The sequence below is a fragment of the Cricetulus griseus genome, chromosome 6 (assembly GCF_003668045.3).
Source record: "Cricetulus griseus strain 17A/GY chromosome 6, alternate assembly CriGri-PICRH-1.0, whole genome shotgun sequence".
Taxonomy (NCBI): Eukaryota; Metazoa; Chordata; class Mammalia; order Rodentia; family Cricetidae; genus Cricetulus; species Cricetulus griseus.
The window spans coordinates 74,559,727-74,580,921 of NC_048599.1; the positions used below are offsets into that span (position 1 = coordinate 74,559,727).

Genomic DNA, 21,195 nt, shown 5'->3' on the forward strand with positions numbered 1-21,195 from the left:
TATTTAGTGACAAATTAGTGGTATCAAGAAAATTTCCAACTCATTTAAAAATAGTCAAGTTTTATTTAAGTCATAATTAAGTTTGTTTTATCCTTGAAGATACTTAGGCATCCACTTGGCTCATACAATTCCATTTTCTCCAACTGGAAGCTGTGCTGGATCCATTCCCATCTTCTTCATGGAGACTGCAATGTCAAACAGGTAGTCATAACACTCACACCTGCAGAAAAGAAGGCAAAAGGATTGAATGTGTGTCAGGATGAAGCTCTCCAGTTCTCACCACCACGTTTCCCAACGTTAGCTTTTCTTTGTTGCTACACTTGCTATGGAGTTCATGCCAAAAGTGTCCTACTTTGATCCCAACAGTTTTCAAACATGCAAAGGAATCACACTGAATTGTGCAACTACATCATTTACTTCTTGGGTAGAGTGAGTAGTAGATATACTACTCACGAGAAGTTATATTTTTTTATTATGTGCTATATTTTTTTAAATAGAATTTATATTATTTAAGATCTGTGACTCTCTTCCTTTGTAGCAAACTTCACAGAGTTCTCCTAAATCAGAGCTGACCTAATCAACATGTCCTGATGATCCAACAGGGTAAAAATCAGGTCTCTACAAATAACAATGGCAGATTACTTAAGTTGAAACCAGTTGACCAACAAACTCGTGGAAAACTCATATTTAATTTTAAATCCTAAAATGTGCTGAGTTCATTTTCACATTTTGAGTGGTATTTGTACCAAATATTCTCAAATTCAGTCTTACATGGTTTTTGCTTTCTCCCATGTTTCTCCCCACACGTACACCCCGTGACGCCTGACGAGCACTGCACAGGAGTCTGGGTATTCATTCATTGCATGAGCCATTCGTTCCTTGAGGTCCTTCTCTTCAGGAGTGTTCTCAATAATGGGTACCACTAACATGTCATCATATCTATAAATAGAACAAGACACTTACTAAAATATCAATATCAATCAATATTGATTAATAACTAAAATATCAATCAATATTCTATTTGTAATTTTTCCTGTTAGTAACTAGTTGGATACTCTTTATATCTAAACAGCACTCCAGCATCTCCAACTTCAGAACAAGATGTTGCAACTCATTTTGATATCATGAATAAACATCTATATAAAAAGATACCATTTGGCAAGCAGCCCTGAGTTTAAATGGCAGAAATCTGTATAGTATAACAGAACCTAACAAAGAAATCAAGATCATACAAGCATTTCCTTGAAGCAAAGATAATCAGAACATTTTAAACATGAGATGAAACACTGAACTATATATTACATAGTGGGAATATTCCCTGATATAAAATTCATTTATTTCATCTTGGCAGAATACCAAATGTCTTGACAGGCAAACCAATCAATGTAGGTGTGGTATGTGGCACCAGGACAGAAAGAATCACCTAGCAACAATTACCAAGGTTATGATAGAAACTTGCTGCATTAGAACTTTTGTTTCTACTTTTTTTCCTCAGTAAATTCATGAGATAAAGTCAGAATGTAATAATATTCAAGCAAGTGACTTCTCCATGAGTAAAACTAGGTCCACTCTTATTTATTTATTTATTTATTTATTTATTTATTTATTTATTTATTTATTATTCATTTTTACATACCAACCACACTTCTCCTTCCGCTCTTACCCCATCCACCCTTATCCACTCCTCAGAAAGAGTAAGGCCTCCCATGTGGAGTCAACAAAGCCTGGCACAGTTAGCTGAAGCAAGACCAAGCCTCCCTTCCACCCCCACATCAAAGCTGAGCAAGGCATCCCATCACATGCAATGGGCTTCAACAAGCCAACTCATGCACTAGGTCCATTCTTGATGTTATTTATAACCAATGACAACTAAGACAAGTGTTCCATTATACATGGTTTCCTCTCACACTGCCTTTTCACCAAAGCAGCAAGTAAACTTAACAACAAAAATGCTCAGTGTTATCAGAAATGACCTCTTTCAGGCAGGCATAGACTAAGCAGCTGTCATGTGCCTAATAATTTGGGCAACTATTATTGTAGTAGTATAGACTTGCCCATGACTCCACTGTAGTTGAGACAGAAGTAATTATATAATACCATAGTGTAAAGGAGTGAATTCTGTTCTCACGTCTTTCCTGAATGTAGCCAGAAGAGTGACAGAGCATATTCTAGAAACACATTAAATCAGTGAGAAATATTTCCAGGTGCAAAATAATTTCAAAGCACAGTGAGAACAGAAAGCAAATCCAAACCAATTCCTTATTTCACCAACAGGATACTGATTCACAAGTTAAATATGAAACAGAGCCCTGAAAGTCCTCTGATTGACTGTCAGTATCCTTTGCACTCTAGCATTCTCTGAATGACTGTGAGTATCCTTTGTACTCTAGCATTCTGATTGACTGTCAGTATCCTTTGTACTCTAGCATTCTGATTGACTGTCAGTATCCTTTGCATTCTAGCATCCTCCGAATGACTGTCAGTATCCTTTGTACTCTAGCAGAGGCATGTGGCTTCCAAATGCACAGCAGCTACAGTAATGCATGCTCACCTCAGCTGGAAACGAGGGGTGTCTAACACTGACTTTGTTTTGCTTAGCTCTGCTGCTAAGGACTGAACCCAGGGCCTTGCAAGTACTCAGCAATACTCCACTGCTTTAACTTTGACCTTTTCTACATAATTTTCATAGTGCCGAGGAAGGCTTTAGGCACACAACAAATAGACAAGGAAATCAAATGTGATGAATTTTCAGCACAATGGTTTAAACACATCCAGCCTGTTCCCTGCAGTCACAGTGAGACACTGCTGTGGTGTCTTTAGTAACAGGGAGCACGTCTCTCTGAAGGGGATGGAAAACCAGGCCCTGGAAATTAGGAAATCAGAAGAATGTTACCAACTAAACGCAAGGCTCAGCTTGTACCTGGACACCGAAACCCATTTCTTCAAGCCATTCAAATATAGATTTATGAATAATGGCTACATGTTTTGCAGTCTAGTTAGATTTAGTTACGTCATTGTTCTATACTTTTACGTCACCCACATCACAAATCCTGAAATATAGTTATTTATCTAATTAAAATGAATAGGAAGTTTTTATAATCAGGAGCATATTCTAGAAACACATTAAATCAACAAACTCCATTGGTAGTCCCAGTTCAAGATTCCTGAAGACAAGGTGGAGGTAAGGAATCTTTCTAAGTGCTGAAAAGCAGCTGCCCTCACTCATCTTGATAGAAATTCCAGCCAAGACTTCTGTTCATGTTAATGGAGCAAACATTCCATTATTCATGTTGCTAACAATTCACCATGGCAGGGGAACTGAGGAGGAGTCTGTGTAGCAGAGAGCACGTCTCAAAGCATATTGTTAAGTGGGTTATTACCGAACACGGATCCCACTGCATCTCATTATATGCATAAGAAGATCATGACCCAACTTACCAAAGAGAAGGAAGAATGCATGCCAAATAATTTAATAATAAAATTATACCTGTAATACCCTCCTGAGGTACATTTCTTTATTCCTTTGATCATCTCTTGATGTGTAATTTTAAACTCCTGTCCTGGGAACAGAAGGGTGGCCATGACAGCAGCCTTAGAGTGGGTATGAATCACGGCGCCTGCTCCTGTAGGGTGAAGGGTTAGCTGCTCAGTGAAAAGAACTTGGACTTTAAGAGAAAATCAACACCTGTACCTATGTACTTTATGTATGTATATGTTTCATTATGGATGTAACTTTTTCTGTCATAGGAAAAACTGGTGATGGGTAAGACAGCATCCTAGTTGGTTTCTGTTGCTGTGATAAAATGCTGACCAGAGCCAACCTGGGAAAGGAAAGGGTTTATGTGGCTTTCATGTCCTGGATCACAGTCCACCACTGAGGGAAATCAGGGCAGGAACTCAAGGCAGTAACCTGGAGGTTGGAACTGAAGAGGAGGTCATGGAGGAGTGCTCCTGACTGCCTGGCTCTCATGGATGGCTTAGCCCACTTACTTATACAATCTAGGACCACCCACTAAGGCACTATCCACAGTGGGCTGCACCCTCCTACATCAGTCACTAATCAAGAAAATGTTCCCACAGACCGGCCTACAGGCCAGTCTGATGGAGGCAATTCCTCTGCTGAAGTTCCTCTTTCCAGGAGACTCTAGCTTGTGTCCAGTTGATGGGAACTAACTAACTAACTAACTAACGGGAAAGAGAAATAAAAATGGACCTTTTTCAGAGGCTGATAAGAGAATGGAATGTGGGGAAACAAAATTCTTGTACACGTTAGATACTTGAGAGCTGTTAAGTAAAGTCATGATGACTATTATTTAGTGAGGCCAACGTTGTAAGTGGTCTTTAGACCAATTACCTCTCATGGTGTAAGCATTCATGAAAAGAGGAGTACACTGGCTCTTTTTGAGCTTCTTAGATGCTGGAGGCCCACTTATGTCCTGTTCATTGATGTCACAAACAAACATATCTTCTGGCTATTTATAGAGAGAGAAAATGAAAAAAAAAGGCCTTAAAAAATAACAATTAAAATGTCTCTACTCCATGTACTTATACAGTATATGCATACATACGCAAACACATTTAACATTCAAATTAAACATTCATATTTGAGTCCCCAAAATTTTAGTACTGAGAAAATCTTTTTTTAAAGTTTTATACTGTGATTACAGTGATGGCCCATTGGTTCTTCCAAAAGACCTGGGTTTGGTACCCAGCACCCACATGGTAGCCCTCAACCATTAACTCCAGTCCCAGGGGCCATGACACCCTCTTCTGGCCTCCATGCATGAACATGGTGCACAGACACACATGTAGGCAAAACACTGATACAAACAAATAAAATTAAAAAATAAAGTTTTATACTATCAAAAACTTCTTAAGAGTTAGAAGGCTACTTTCTTTTAGAATTTGAAGGATAAAATCAGATGTAGAAACAATTATGTACGCAATGGTATTGCTATCAGTTCTTGGACTTAGGCCTGCCGTTTCACAACTATATTTCTGGGAAAAGATATAAAGAGATCAACATGCCCAGATGGGTGTTAGAACTTTCTTATCCCTCGAGAAACATAGTAATGATATCATTCTTCAAGTGTTCAGGTGTGTTGACCTAGCTTTTTCTTAGTGATGCCTACATAGTTCTGATTTGCAACTTCCAAACACCAGGGCCTACCATAGACTATAATATAAACTTTCAGTAAGAGAGCTACTTTTCTTTTTTCTTGGCTTTGATCAACGTTTTATGCATCTGGTTACATTTGAGGAGTAATTCTCGCATTGATATAGAATGCCACTTCTCCAAGTTTTGAAACAAAATTCCCCCACTTTAAATTGGAACAGTCTTGCAAATGAAAATATGGATCAGTTTGTGTGACCTGAAGCTATCAGTAGGGCCAGCTCACTAGTCTGATAAAGGTGGGATGAGGCTGTGCTAGTCACTGCTGCTTGCTACAGTTTTCTCAATGAGATTTTGAAGATTTACTTATGTTTTTTACTCAGGCTTATGTTTGCCTGCATGTATGTATACACACCAAGTGCATACCTGATAATCTCAGAGGTCAGAAGAAGGGCTTTAGATCCCCTGCAACTTGAGTTACAGACAGCTGTGAGCCACTGAGTGAGTGAGAACTGAGAACCAAACCCAGGTACCCAGTAAAAGCAGTGAGTGCTCTTAACAGTGAGCCCTCTTTCTGTGAGAGAGGGCCCCATGGGAGTTTAAAACCCATGCTGGATACGTGGAAGATACTTGCCACCTTAAAAACCATTTCATAATTACTCAACAAATATTTAATAGTTACTTAGCAAATGTTTGTTGATTAGTTATTTAAATTATTACAACAGAACCACCCTTCACAACTAACATAACCTTTTAGAAGCAATTCCACTCCATGGAACGGCAGTTAAGGAGGACAGGGGGCAGAGCGCTTATGAAGGATCCTTTAGCATACCTGAATGCGTTCCTTTTGCACGCCTGAGGGAGCAATGTAGATTTCATTGCTGGTAACACAAAATATAGAAATTGGTTTTTGTTTAGCTAAATTTCTGGTTTTGAACAAATAAAGTGCATCCTTGTAGTGTAACCATTATGTCTTTTATACACCAAGCCCAAACGGCTGCTTGGTTGAGTGAAGGAGTCAGAGTGCACAGAATGAGTTCTAAGCTACTGTGAAATGTTAGAAAACTCATGGTAGTTGCTTTTGTCTTTCCTGCTTTCACATACATGTATTTCCTTTCATGGGGTTAAAAAAAAAAAAATTAGTGGTAGCCGGACTACTATCCAGAGGAAAGATAAATTTGAAATGTTAATTCTTTAGCACTTTTGGAATGAATGAACAGAATTTCAGTACATATATGTACATATAGCATTGAACAATGAGGTTCTAATTTATTGCAGGAAGTCATGAAGCACAGAGCCCTCTTGTGGACAGTTTGCTAAATTACATCATGAACACTAGGTAACTGTAGAATTTCCTCTATGACAAGCACACAAATCTTGGAAATTATTTGGCAATAAAGCAATAACAAAAGAAATGAAAGTAGGATAATGAGTATGGTTGCATATTCCTATAATCATTGCACTTAGGAGGCTGAGCAGAGAAGATCATGAGTTCAAGACCAGCATGGGAAACCCAGTGAGCAAATGCCTGAAACAAAACCAGGGGGGTGGGGTGGGGGAGTGGGGGTGGCGGGGTGGTAGGCTGAGAGAGATGCTTTTTGTTTGTTAGCTGAGACCTATACCTTGCACCATCTTCCACAAGGCCCTCTACCGTGCTGTCAAATTTGACTTGCAACATAATTTCCAAATCTTCCCCATTCTCTCCACACATCGAATGATCCATTTTCTCACTTACCAGTTTCAGTTGCCAGAGCGCATTAATGAGCTACCACAAAAAACGGAAGCCCAGAGACTAAAACTTTTACCATGGAGGCAGAAATGCACAGTAGACAAATATCAAAGGCTTCAAAATGACAACAAAGATGGCCCAAATGAAACTGTCAAAGCGGTTACTATAAAATACACAGACTTGGAACTGACAGGTATGCCAATGAAATGAAAGTTTCTCAGTAAACTCTACGGGTCAAGATAAACGCCTGATAGGTAAGCAGAATCCAGGAAGCAGTGGGCTCATGCATAACTAGGTTTCCTGAAGCCACTTACAGTGCTCAAAATCTGTTGCATGGGGCAACAGTGTGGAAGCCCTTCTCCAGAGCCAGAAGTCCCAGAGATCTACTTGCCAGCCTTGTGATCAGAGAAGATGTTCTAGCTGTGCTAAGTCTATTTGTATTGTTGTCTTTGTAAGTTGGAGTTAATTTACTCTTTGATTAACTTTGAGAAATTCAAAGATAAGCCAAGTAGGTAAGTTTTTGACATAGCAATACCAACACAGAAAGAGAAACACGGGAAAAATACAAAGTGACAGCTTTTGTTTTAAGAGATAACACGCAAAAAGACTGAAGGAAAATGTCTGCTTGGCTCTATAAGCCACAAATAAGAAGAACTTGGAAGCTCCAGGGAATGAGTTCTGGGGTTTAGTTCTCTATACTCCCTGCTCATTCACCCTATGGCAATAAAAGGACAGAAGAACAAGAGTTCATACTACATCTGTGTTCAGGTATGCCTGCTTTTACTTATCCTCTGGTCATTAAAAATCACTGAAATATGTCTCAATATCTCATCTACAATATGTGATTATCAAATATGATTCCAATAGCATGTAGCATGCAATAGTTTAGTGTGGCTGGCACATACAGATGAAAATAGGAAATGGTAAATTTAAACATCACAGACCAAGCCTAAAGGTGATGGCCACTGAGTGTCTTGGAATGACTTTGAGGACTCTATGTGCATCCCCACTTTCAATGTCTATGGGTGTCCTCACTGTCATATATATGTGTGTATGTGTGTGTATACACACACACACAAACACTCTGGTACCATACACTAGTCATGTAATCTGGAGTGGTATTAGACAAACCTTGAAATCTGTCAGTATTTCTACATGCCCAAAGATTCCATTGTGTGTATGATTCTAGAACATTATCTACTATATTTACATGTCTTTTCAAATTTATTTACACCAAAAGTCAGACAAAGAAGACAAAATTATTACCAGAAACATGAAGATGAGTAAAAGAGGCTCATAAAGTCATTTGAATATTAGGGATGACATTCAACATTTTACTAAAAATGCCCATTTTAGTCTGTAAAGCACAAATTCGAAGCCAAACAATGCCTTAAAACTCTGCTTCTTCCCTTTTGTGGCCTCTAGGGGGAGCTCCTTGCCCATTAAAAATAAGGAAAAACAACACATGATGCAACTTTCCTATAAATTGATTGTAGGGCTATAAAAGTCATTACATATTAAGAGATGTGCCAATAAATAGTTTATGTTGGCCTCACACAATCAGTATACAATTCTTCCAGAAAGAGAAGTCCTTTACATTTTCTTTCTTGCTTTAAAAATATTCTCTTTGGAGTTTTCATTGTACTCTTTGTAACATATATCCAGAAATGACTATTTTAGCTCAGTTTGGGAGGAGCTCTATTATGTACAAAAATCACTCTCTGCACATGAAAATACATATAAGTTAACACATTTAGAACATGATTTATCATAAATCATACATCAGGGAAATTAAATTATAGGCACTCAACTTTTAAATAGAAAAGTAAAATGGGAACAAATGAATAGTTTGTGTATACTGTGAACAAGACAACTATAAAATTTAGGCAAAACAATCTGAATGTCTGAACAAAGCTGAACTGACACATTAGCAGCTGGGGTGACTGATGGCGAGAGGGGGCACAGCTGGATGTGAGGCCCATCAGGGACCACTGTATCTGTACTCTGAGAGTTTCACAACTGTACAAGCTGTTGACTAAGGCACCTTTGCTACTTCCTACTATTGAATTAGCATTTCATGAATTACGTTGTAATTTGAAGCAGATGAAATTACAAAATCATCATCTTATAGGATATGTAATAAAATTCCTTTTGCTTAAAAATGTTCTGATTTTATTTTACAGTTTACTATCGTGAAATGCAGACTCCTTGGGATCTATCTATCTATCTATCTATCTATCTATCTATCTATCTATCTATCTATCTGTGTGTTATATGTGTATATGTATATATCATGTACACATACATATCATGTACATATGTACTCAATGTATAAATGTCTTAATAACCCAATTTTGCTGGAGAAAAAAGAAATAAAGCACCATCACTCAGTTAAACATTCCTCCTCCAGGCAACAATATTCATACCTTTCAGGAGGAAAACATTAATCCTACTTCAGAAAGCCTCGGGAGAATGAGGCGTCACCTTAAGAGTCATTGCTAGTGCTGTGTTCATTCTTCATCTGCTCAAAGACAAGGCATTCCCTGAATCCAATGAGCAATAGAAAACGATTCCTTCTTTCTGATTTAAATCCAGTGCCTCAAAGGAGTACATATCAGCAGGAGCTACACCCATTAATCATCATATCTCTGCTTAGAATAGCACATGGCCTGTTTCTGAACTCAGTAAACATGGACTCTTGAATTTTTAATGATTAATAATTTGTTTTTAAGTGACTTCAAACTATGTCTCTGACCTTTTGGAATAAATCTTTGACTGTCTAGAGAGGATCCTGTAAAAGCTCAGAAACGAACATACATACTTGCTGGACTTGTTACCTACCTTCAGTATTCCAAAGAGAGAGAACCAAATTATCCCAATTAGCAACTGGGATCCAAAAGCCTTCAGTGTTCATTGTGCTTGTTGCTTCTGCTCCTTGGTTCCATTGGGTTGTGTAATCATCATTTAGAAACTAAACAGCTTCAGTATCACAGTACACTGACTATCAGCTGGGTTTACACACACCACCTGTGGCTTGCTGAAACGGACAACTCCAGAGCTGAAATCAACCGGAAACTTACCCATGCTTCAAGCTAATTCCTCCTCCAGTGCCGGTGACCCAGCCCAGATGGTAAAACTGTTTGCAAAGTTCTGGGATCAGGAATCTGGGATGTTCCTTGTCCTTAAACAGAAGATAATGATTTTTTTTTAAACAGGCTCTTTTTAAATTGTGTATTCCAGCTGGCATTTCTAATAAGGAACCAACTTAAGGACATACAAGGAAATCTACCTAAGAAAAGAGGCAGTTAAGGAAACAAACCCAGAATGTTTCTAATATTTAGAAAATGGATGTACTTAATTATTTGGCAACCTGGGATTGGTCAGCATAGGGGCCTATAGTCTATGGAACAGGCTGTAATAACAAGGCAGGGAAATGCCAGGGATCTATGACACAGTGTTGGCAGAAAGACAGTGGAACCTAGTGCTAAAAGGAACATGCTTCTGGCTACACAGCAAAGTTATTCACACAAAACACCCACTAGAACACCATACATTAGACAGTTGTTACTTGCCCAGCATAGTCTGTGTTGGTTCAGTTTCATTTTTATCTTAAAAATGTTGTTTTCCAAAGTGGTTTTAATATCTTCTCTTATTACAATTATAATAAACACTCACCATGAAAACTAAAATCAAGAAAATAACAATAAGCAAATGCTACTCAAAAGCAATCATGATTCTTTTCTACAAAAGCATTTTGTTTAAAGGAGCATATGAATAAAGGCTGGGTAACCATCAAGTCTTCTGCATATGTGTAACTCCAATAATTACATCTTTGTAAAAACTATGTTGGCCGCATGGTGGTGGCGCACGGCTTTAATCCCAGCACTCAGAAGGCAGAGGCAGGTGGATCTTTGTGAGTTTGAGGCCAGCTTGGTCTATGGAGTGAGTTCCAGGATAGCTAGGGCTACACAGAGAAACCCTGTCTCAAAAAACAAAACAACAACAACAAAAAAAAAGAAAGAAAAACTAAGTTAATTTGTTTCTCCTTGCTTTTTTCATAGCAGTTTAAATTGGTGAAACAAAGAGGAACAGAAGGAACTCCATTTTGGCAGTATGATATATAGCATTACCTTGAAAATAAATAACAACTGCTGATTATGTCATTTTAATAAATATTTCAAAATAAATTGCTGAAGTGAAAAGTAAGATATCACAGGGGTTGTAAAAGAAATGAAAGTGAGACATTTTGGGATCAGGAAACCCTACAACCAGGATTCTCTTCAAGGTGCCTGAAAAAATTCTGGGGACCCCAAAGTTCTATTGCAATAGGTGGACAAGTATTAAAAATCCAAGATAAACTCCAGACTTGCACCACACAAAAAATCCCCATATAAACCCAAGACTCAGTGGGCTGCATTCTCAGGGAAAAGGCAAACAGGAATCCCTTGCTATGGAGGAAAGCACAATGAATTACTGGACTACTTCAGCCCTGGGTAAAGGGGTAAAATCATTCTTGAGGACAGAGAAAAATCATTTCAGCAGACTAGATCCTCAAGTAGCTGAAAATTGTGCTTTCCCAAATTTGCTTCTGATTCTCATTCTTCCTCTCTCTCTCCATGTCTCTCTCTCTCTCCATATTTAGGTATAGATATACAGATAGATATAGTTTAGGTATTATGAATGATTGTTGATAAAGTAGCCTTCAAAACATAAAGCTGAGAGCATGGGAGAAAGCCAGACATTTTGTAAAGCTCAGATCAACACAGGTTTAAGAGTTAGCAGGACTTAGAAACTACATTATATCTAATTCATTGTTTATATGATGCTGAGTGTGCCGGCTAGTTTTTATGTCAACTTGACACAGGCTAGAGTCATCTTGGAAGATGGAACCTCAACCGAGAAAGTGTCCCAACCAGACTGGTCTGTGGGCAAGACTGTGGCACATATTCTTATTGATAATTGATGTGGATCCAGCTCACTGTGGGCGGGGCTGCTCCTGGGCTGGTGGTTCTGGGTTGCATAAACTAGGAGGGCACAGCACTCCTTCAGTTTCTGCTTTAGCTCCAGCCACCAGGTTCCTGCCTGGTATTCCTACCCTGACTTCTCTGGATGGTGGACAACAAGTTGTAAGCTGAAATAAACCCTTTCCTCCTCATGCTGCTTGTTTTCAGTGTTTATCATAGCAACAGAAACCTTAACTAAGGCACTGAGCCTCTCTTACCCAACCATTAAATGAGAACACTTTGAGGAATAAAATGAGATAAAATGAAGATAAAACACATAGCACAAAAGCTGAAGAGATGGCTCAGCAGTTAAGCACATGTTCTTGCAGAGGAGCAGAGTTCAGTTCCCAGCACCTACATCAAGTGGCTCACACTACCTCTAACTCCATCTACAGGGGATACTGAAGCCTCTGGCTTTGTCAGGCACCTGCATGTGTACCTACCTACCTACCTACCTACCTACCTACCTACCTACCTACCCCCCCCCCACCCCCCCCACCCCACACACACACACTCACACACACACTTTAACAAAAACTGGGGCTAGAGGGATGATGGTTCAGAGGTTAAGGCCCATTCCTTCTTGCACAGGGCTGGAGTTCAGTTCCTAGCATCCATGCCAGATGGCAGCTCACAATCACTTGTTACTCCAGGTCCAGAGGAGCCCTCTGCTGGAGTCCATGGGTACCTGCACTCATGTGCACATATCACATAGAGCTACACATATACACATCCATTTAAATATAAAATTTAAAACACTCAGTACAAAATTGTGTGGCACAATACTCACTCCCATTTTAAAGAGTTAAAGTTCTTAAACACTAATTACTTAAGTTAATAATAAAATGGATTTCTTAACTTTTCTCAAGGAAACTAGCCAAAAATTTCTATGCCCCATATAATTTGCTATTTCCTTTTTTGGGGGGAACATAAATGATATTTTAATTACATATTAAACACAGCTAATGGGAAGACTCCTGCAGTGTTCCAATCATTAAGACCAAATTTGCGCAACAAATTGCAAACATTACAGAAAATGGTCTATTATTATAGATCCCCCTTCCCTTTTGTCTTTCCCCAGTACTGAAGTATTAGAGCAATTAGCCAGCTTCCTGCTACAATGTAACAATGACAGGGCAGTTCAGTTACTGCATCTCCCTCGGTCACTCAGATAGCAAGATACAATTACAGGGAAGTAATGAAGCCCTGGCAAAGACACATTTGCTGAAGGTACAGTCACTTAACCTGTGCAGCCCAAGAGTGTGAAAATGGAAATGCTATCTTCCGGACTGGCAAGAAAGGAAGGCTTAGCAGCTGTCCACTGCTCCCCTGGATGCCAAAACTACCTGTCAGCTGTTGTCGGAGCTGGCTTTCAGTGAGCATAATAACTATATGACACAAAGCTGAAGACCCACCACAATGAAGTATTTACAGAAGTGCAGCTCTGGTGCAGCAGACGCAGACTCGGTGGCATTCAGAATATATTATAGACATTAAATTGTAGAAAGCTTCCATTCACTTTGAAGAAATTTCAGCCTTGACTATCACAGAAATACCTCCTCATGCCTAACAGTGGCACCATTTATTTCCTTTCCTTGCTTTTCTTTCACATTAAAACACCAGCATGTACCTGGACCCAGGATTTCCTGGGAGACTCTGACACAAACAGGTGAGGGGTGACATTGGATGGTAAAGTATATGTTTATTAGTATAAGCAAGGGCCCAGATGTGACCCAGGGATGCTTTCTGGGTGTTGGTTTCCTCATATGGATCAGTGATTCCTAGACTTCTGACTTTCAACGCCAGCTTTCTTTCTTTACTAGTTGGGGTGGGGCATGCATGTGGAGGTCAGAGCAGCCCTTCGTGGAGTCAGTTCTCTCCTTCTACCTCTGTGTGGGTTCTGGACTATGTCCTTGGATCAACAGGCTTATGAAGCAATTGCTTTAAACACTGACTCAGCTCATAGGCCATGGGTAGTTTTATTAATTTTAAGGAATGACACGTGGTTGCCAAGTAATGACACTAATTATATTTAACTCTCCACTATCACTGTCTTCAGAAAAGAGTGGATTTTAAACGTAAAGAGAATAAGGAGAATAATGTCAGAGTAAAGGATAATCTTTTAACTTGAATGCAATTAATTTGGGGAATTCGTATTTTCATTGTTCTCACTTTGTAATTCCAATAAAAATTCTCCCCAGGACTGACACTTAGAGGTAGAAGGTATACTTTTCTTGTTTGATCTCCTTGTTTGCATTTTATTCTCCAGTTCATCCTCCATTCTACCATGAGCATTAAACTAACACAGTACTTTGATCATTGAACTTGATCCCTCAAATCAACCAAAGCTCAAATACCAGTTCCTTGATCTGTTATATCAGTTTTTGTCCTAATTTTCTTTTTATGTATTTTTTCACTATTGTTTCATATAAATCCCTCAGCTCTAGTCAAACTCCTTATAGAATCAATTACAAGATGGTTCTTAGGGATCACTGTATGTGGATGGTCACACTGACTGTCTGTCTCCGGGGTGACAGCGTTGGCCCATGTGCCAACAGACAACAGCAAAAATGGCTACTGTGCCTCATCGCAGATGAGGCCATACAATGTGAGCTTGGGTTTCAGTGTTGGATCTTGGGAATATCTCTCTATGGGACCACTGGTTCTTTGCTGAGTCAGCCCACGCAGAAGGCCACCACAGCCTACAGAACTCACTTGGGTGGCCAGATCCTCCTTGTGCGATCCACTTGATGTGACCACCGCTCGGGCAAACAGCCTGGATGCTGCCTCACGAGACCCTGACCTAGAACTCAGCTCAGCTGCTTCTAGATTCCTAATCCTGAGCATCCATAGGACACAATCAGTACTGTTTCCATCTGCTAAATTTTGGGGTGGTTTACTGTATAGCAATAGGTAACTAAGTTATGTCTTCCTCCCAGGCAAGAATACAGTTTTGTTTACACTGTTGCTGCTCATGCTGAATCTTCAGGGGTTGCAATTCTCAAACCCTGCTGGTTAGCTTTTCCTCAAGCAAGATGTGGTCACCTTCCCTCCAGTTCTGTGTGACAGCATTTGTTCTTTGCACTTGCATCCTGGCATTTAGTATATACTTCACTTCTTCACTCAACAAACCCTGAGTGCTAAATACATGATAGGCCCTGAAGAAAGAACTAAAAGATAAGATCCACTCTGAGGAGCTTAATCTCCTAAGGAACTTCACAGTTATGGGATGATAATTAATAATACAAAATGGGTAGGACATAATGGGAGTAAAGGCTACACATAGGGAATAGATAGGGAGGGAAGCAGTTAGGAAGGGGGCTCGAGCTCATTAAGGGTGGTGAGATGTGCTGTGCGGGCGGATGGGAGAGAACTCAGGAGATGGAACCTGCTACAAATTGGATTCTGAGGATGAAGGTAGGGAGGCAGGGAATATCTGACTCTTCAGAACTTTGAAAATTTACGTGTGTGTGTGTGTGTGTGTGTGTGTGTGTGTGTGTGTGTGTGTGTGTGTGTGTGTTTTGCCTGCATATATGTCTGGTGCCTATAGAGGCCAGAAGAGGGCATTGGATCCCTAGAACTAGAGTTACAGATGGTTGTGAGCCACTATATAGGTGCTGGGAATGGAACCCGTGTCCTCTGGAAGAACAGCCAGTGTTCTGAACCACTGAGTGATCTCCCCAACTATTTTTGAGATGGGTTCTCTCTTTCTGAACCTGAAGGCCACAGTTTCAGCTAGCTTAACTGGCCAGCAGGTCCTGGGAATCCTCTCATCTTCATCCATCCCAGGGCTAGCATTACAGGAATGTGCCACCACATGTAACTTCTACGTGGATGCTGAGGATCCAAATTAAGCTGGCATGCTTCAGTATCTACTGAGCTCACTGAGCCATCTCCCTAGCCCTCATATCCTGCTTTCAGACACCTGACTACGGAACAGGAGAAAAGACACTGAACGGTAGTGAACACGAAATGAAAGCAAGACCAGACCAGTAAGAAGGCCAGTGAAAAACTCCAGAAGTGAAATTGTAAGGGTGACACTGGAAACGAATTTGGAAGACTTAAGAACTTAAGAGTGAGAAAGTTAAAGGGCATGCACAGTAGAAAAATGACATTGGGGGCTGGAGAGATGGCTCAGCAGTTAAGAGCACTGACTTCTCTTGCAGAGGACCCAGGTTCAATTCTCAGCACCCACATAGCATCGAACAACTGTCTGTAACTCCAAGACCTGACACCCTCACACAGACATACCTGCAGGTAAAGCACCAATGTACATAAAATAAAAATAAGAATTAAAAATAAGAAAAAAGAAGAATGACATCATTTGTCAATCATATGAGCCACCCTCATTATGCCCTTTAGTAACCAGTCTCCCCTTGAACTCTGGAAAAAGAAGCCTAATAATCAAGGTTCTTGAGTATCTTCATACATATGAACACCACTCCATTGTATTGTGTTCTAATCTTTCCTATTGCTTTGCTTTAGCATTTCCTTGTTAATTTTGCAAATCAGTGTGGACTTTTATTTCAATTGCTTGAAGAAGTAAAAAAAACCCTGGAAATATCTGATCCTGAACTCAAGCACCAGGAACAGCACGAGACGCACATGAAGGTAAAAAGTAGTCACTGTGGGGAGGGAGGCACTGGCGACTAAGGACTGCTGGGAAAAACAGAAGTGCTGCTGGCAGTGTTGAGGCCCCATTGGAGGGTGAAGTAGCCAGGATGAAGTGAGACTAATGAGTATAGCTGTAGCACCATATTCAGCAGCTGCTCTGAGGAAGGACAGCCAAGTTCTAGCAGAGGGCTGCACAAGGCCAAGGGTGTCTATAAGACAGCCTTAATTACCTTAAGTAACATTTTTAAAACTGTTATTTATTTAGTTATTTGTATGTATGTATGAATGTATGTATGTATGTATGTATGTACGTATGTATGTGGACATGACAGCTGTGTGGTCAGAGGAGAACTTGCAGCAGTTGGTTCTGTCTTACCATATGTGCCCTGGGGACAGAACCCAGGTTGTCAGGCTTGACAGCACACACTTTTTCCCACTGAGCCATCTTATTTGCCTCCTAAGTAACAAATACTTTGAAGAATTGGATTTGGAAGCCATACCAAAGTGGGGTTTTACTCATGTCATTTAGAAGTAAATGAAATGTGCAGGCATAAAATCCTAAATTTAGACTCAGTAATGGTGTTATGGCGGGGAGTCCTAGGTAAGGAAACAGACTGAATAAGTCAATACAAACAATTTCCTATAATATGTAGTAGTAATCGCTTTTGAGACACTGTAACAAACTACCTGGGGGCAATTATCACAAGAAAAGGTTTATTCTGGCTCAGTTTTATAATCCAGTCCATGATTAGCCGGGTCTATTACTTTTAGGCCTTTGGTGGGGTGCAGGGTATCCATGGTAAAGCGCACAGTGGCACTAATGGCTCACCGAATGGTCAGGAGACAAAAGAAGAAGGTACATAGGGTGCAGCATGCCCTTTGGGGTCGCATGCCCAATGACATAGGATCTCTCACTAGTCCCATCTTGTACAGGTGCTTCTACCTCCAAATGGTGCAAACCTAGGGAATAAGCCTTTCCCATATAGGCATTTGGGGATATTCAACATTCAAATGATAGCATATGCTAAGAGGCAGAGTTAGAGGACAAGAAGTGACTGAAGGCATAGGAGAGCTAAGGCCTAACTTCTCTTGAGTGGGGGAAGAGAAACAGAGATTAGGAGAACAGGGAGGTAATTGACTTCAACCAGGGGAAGAATGAGGATGCAGGTAAATATGATACTACCAGCAATAGGGTAGTGTTTGTTCTGTGACTGTTAGGACAGTATGTCAGGCTACTTTATCCTTACACAGACCCTATTATACTAAAAGATGAGCTAAGATTTGAAATCCCGGCAATATGGATATAGATACCCACTCCTTTACTTTAAAATTATACTGTAGATGGAAAAAGGAAGACATTGAAGTTGAAAAGTTTATATCTAACAGCTTTTCCCGTCATTGCAATTCCAGGGCAACAGGTTTGGGGCATGAGATGAAGAGAGATGGTAAGGTTTTGGAATAACCACCTAAAACAGCATGAAAGGTAGCTCCCCAGAGGGACAGCACACAGGGCAGGGCACTATAATGTGTGTGTAGATTTACCAATTCATAGAGCTGACCTATCCTTCCCTGTTATAAGTTCTCAGCAGCTTAGGGAAGAGAAATTCAAGAAACGGTACTAGTTGCCACACAGTGTAAAGGATACTCAAATGAGGGCACATAGGGGTAAAAATAGGTATGAGAAAGAAAAGTGTGTGTGATGAACAGATAGGGATTGGTCAGGGCAGATATGGCCAGGAGTTGGGGGTTGTGGGGACTGAGTGAAGGGAGGTAAGCGTTGGCAGAATGCTGAGATCAAGGAAAACAGGAGGCAGGGATTTATACGGTCTTTGATTGTAGCATTAGTACAGAACCAGGGCCACTGTCCACCTGAAGCTGCCCCCACCTCCACCTCCTAGTTGCCAGCAGGTACCCTACAGCGACTCCATCATTCTCATGGCCATAGGGAAATGACAAATACTCTGCTGTGATTGTGAAGTTATAAAGGACCAAATGTTTTCCCTGTCCTCAGTCCAGGGAATCAGAGGCAAACTTATTGCAAATACCTACTAGTCACATGGGTCTTCTCTGTTTTCAGAACCCCATAAGAGGGGAAACCCTGCTGTGTTTCTTGGGACTGACCTCTATTCTAACCCCGTTGTGCTATGTGTTCTTAATAACTTTTCTGATGATCTCTGACACAAAAGAAGGAACTGAATCAGACCTAATCAGATCGAACCTTACAGTCATTATATATGACACCATGATAGGTAAGGCAAAATAAAAAAAATAAAAGTGATGCCTTCCTGGGTTTTCTCTCTAAGCTTAACTTTCTAAGGATTAAGAAACATGTTCTTCATAAGCTACACCTACTACAGTGCTTTCCTCAATAAACACTGGATGAACGAAGATCACATTTCTTACATTAAGAAAAGGCTTATATCAAAGGGTTCAAATTTGTATCTTGTGGTCTATGCTGGCCGCTTTTATGCCCTGCTGGTGAAGACTTCCAAGCAGGTAACACATAACTAAGTCTTAAAAGACATATAAACTAACCAAGAGAAAAAGTAGTTATGTGTCTGTGATGGCTAGTTTGATGTCACAGACTTGACATCAAACTAGCATCAACTTGACATCAAACTTGACACAAGCTATACTCATCTGAGAGAAGGGAACCTTCTCTGAGAAAATGCCTTTGTAAGATCAGGCTGAAGGCAAGTCTGTAGGACTTTTCTTAGCAATTGATGGGGGAAGGCTCAGCACATTGTGAGTGGAGTCATCCTTGAACTGATGGTCCTGGGTTCCATAAGAAAGCAGACTGAGCAAGCAACGAAGAACAAGCCAATAAGCAGGACCCCTCTGTGGCCTCTGCGTAAGTTCCTGCCTCTGGGTCCCTGCCCTGTTAAGAGTTCCTGTCCTTATACTTCCTGATGTGAAGTGTAAGCCAAATAAACACTTTTCTCCCCAAGTTGCTTTGATTATGGTGTTTCACCACGGCAACAGTGACCCTAACTAGGACATGGACCAAATCAGACTCACAAATAGTTTATTTGAGCTATACAATACATAGAACGCAAGTCAATACTTTTTTTGTTTTGTTTTGTTTTTTGAGACAGGGTTTCTCTGTGGCTTTGGAGGCTGTCCTAGAACTAGCTCTTATAGACCAGGCTGGTCTCAAACTCACAGAGATCCGCCTGCCTCTGCCTCCCAAGTGCTGGGATTAAAGGCATGCGCCACCACTGCCCCGCCCAAGTCAACACTTTTAAATCAAGAGATTTCACACAAAATGTGACTTTCTAGTTTCCCTCTAAAAAGGCAGAATTTAACAGTGAGTCCATACCCCCACACAGCAAGAAAAAGCTAGAGACATGTGATGGGATCTCCAGTCAAGGTGGCCTTAGAGTTTTCTTTTGGGTTTCCTCAAAATCTGGGTCATTCTAAAATGCTAGGTATTCATAAAGTTTCTCATGAATCACTATCTGAAACTACCTTCCTCTTCTTCTGTTTATGACAAATACCTTCAGCTTCTTATTTGTGTGTGGCTAATTTTTGTATTGGTAAATTCATTCACACTTGGATCACAGTTTATCTTACCAACCTGGCACAATACTTAAGATGAAAATAAAAATCTGTATGTCTATGATGACCTTCACCAAGATTTACTAATCGGCAGACTTAAACACTTGTGCTATGGAGACATCTTAGCAATGATTCTTATATTTCGCTTCTAGTTTCCTCATACACCTGCCTAGGGATGGCCACCAATGAATGTGTCTTATATGCAAGATCTCCCTCTCAATCTTGCCTAACTACAAGGTTTTCTTTCCTTCCTTCCTTCCTTCCTTCCGTCCTTCCTTCCTTCCTTCCTTCCTTCCTTCTTTCTTTCTTTCTTTTTGTTTTGTTTTTTTTTTTCGAGACAGGGTTTCTCTGTAGCTTTGGAGCCTGTCCTGGAACTTGTTGTGTACACCGGGCTGGCCTTGAACTCACAGAGATCCACCTGCCTCTGCCTCCAGAGTGCTGTGCCACCACCGCCCAGCCAAGGTTTTCTTTATGAATTTGGGGAAAGCCATTTATTCAAAGACAATAACAGTTCACAAATTCTCTGCACCAAAAATTTCCTGTATTTTACTTTTAATTGAGACCTTAGGCCTAAATACAGGCTAATAAAAGGAGATAATTCCGTGCACTTCCCCCTTAGTCTTCTGCAGGGCTTTAGTTCTCTTGATCACCATTTTCTTAGCACCTAGAAGGCATTCCATAGACTGTGGCGTGTTTAACCGGAAGAAAAACCCATGCACCCCGAGGGCCCATTTGCCTTAAAGAAGAATCACTTCCACGATTTCCCATTTCATAATGTCAAGTAAGGCAAACAAGGACAACTCAAAAACAGGTGCTGTCTTCCAGGAGCCTGGGCAGTTCAGGTTGAGCACCCCACTACGGGTAAGGAGGGACCTCGGACTGGCGCGGACTGAGCTGGGGATCAGGCATCTAGAATGCCCGATCGAAACCCCACCCTGTGTATCGCAGACCGCTGTCCTTACCTGCACGCCGCAGGGACGCGAGCAACAGTTTCCTTGAGCGTGACAGCCAGACATGGCCCTGACCTGCGCTGGGTTACCCGCCGCGCGCTCTTTCCAGGCCAAGACTCCTGGCAAGAACGCTATTAAGCGGCAGAGAGGGCAGCCTGGGGGCGGAGCAAGAGCGAGAGGCGGGATCTCATAGGGCCTCGTCCATTAGGAGAACCTGCGCCGGCGCAG

General features: G+C 40.7%; 1 protein-coding gene across 2 annotated transcripts; it reads right to left on the bottom strand.

Moving 5' to 3' along the window:
- Positions 1-40: 40 nt before the first annotated feature.
- Apip (APAF1 interacting protein) lies at positions 41-21,133 on the bottom strand. 2 transcript variants are annotated; one of them, XM_027422369.2, is made up of 7 exons: positions 20,980-21,133; positions 9,923-10,023; positions 5,946-5,994; positions 4,355-4,472; positions 3,488-3,623; positions 772-939; positions 41-220 (listed from the first exon to the last, which is right to left on the bottom strand). In XM_027422369.2, exons 1-7 carry the CDS (start codon positions 21,031-21,033, stop codon positions 121-123), a joined length of 726 nt encoding a protein of 241 aa, XP_027278170.1. In that variant the 5' UTR covers positions 21,034-21,133; the 3' UTR covers positions 41-120. The 2 variants fall into 2 exon arrangements, with proteins under 2 accessions (XP_027278170.1, XP_035302172.1); XM_035446281.1 differs by lacking the exon at positions 5,946-5,994 and having other exon boundaries at positions 20,980-20,998.
- Positions 21,134-21,195: the final 62 nt, after the last annotated feature.

Excerpts from the sequence above, each read along its gene's own strand:
- Apip (XM_027422369.2), bottom strand. The coding sequence starts at position 21,033 with ATGTCTGGCTGTCACGCTCAAGGAAACTGTTGCTCGCGTCCCTGCGGC. Across the intron at positions 10,024-20,979 it reads CGCGTCCCTGCGGCGTGCAG|GACAAGGAACATCCCAGATT; the intron begins GTAAGGACAGCG and ends CTTCTGTTTAAG. Across the intron at positions 221-771 it reads TGGGAGAAAGCAAAAACCAT|GTGTGAGTGTTATGACTACC; the intron begins GTAAGACTGAAT and ends TCTTTTCTGCAG.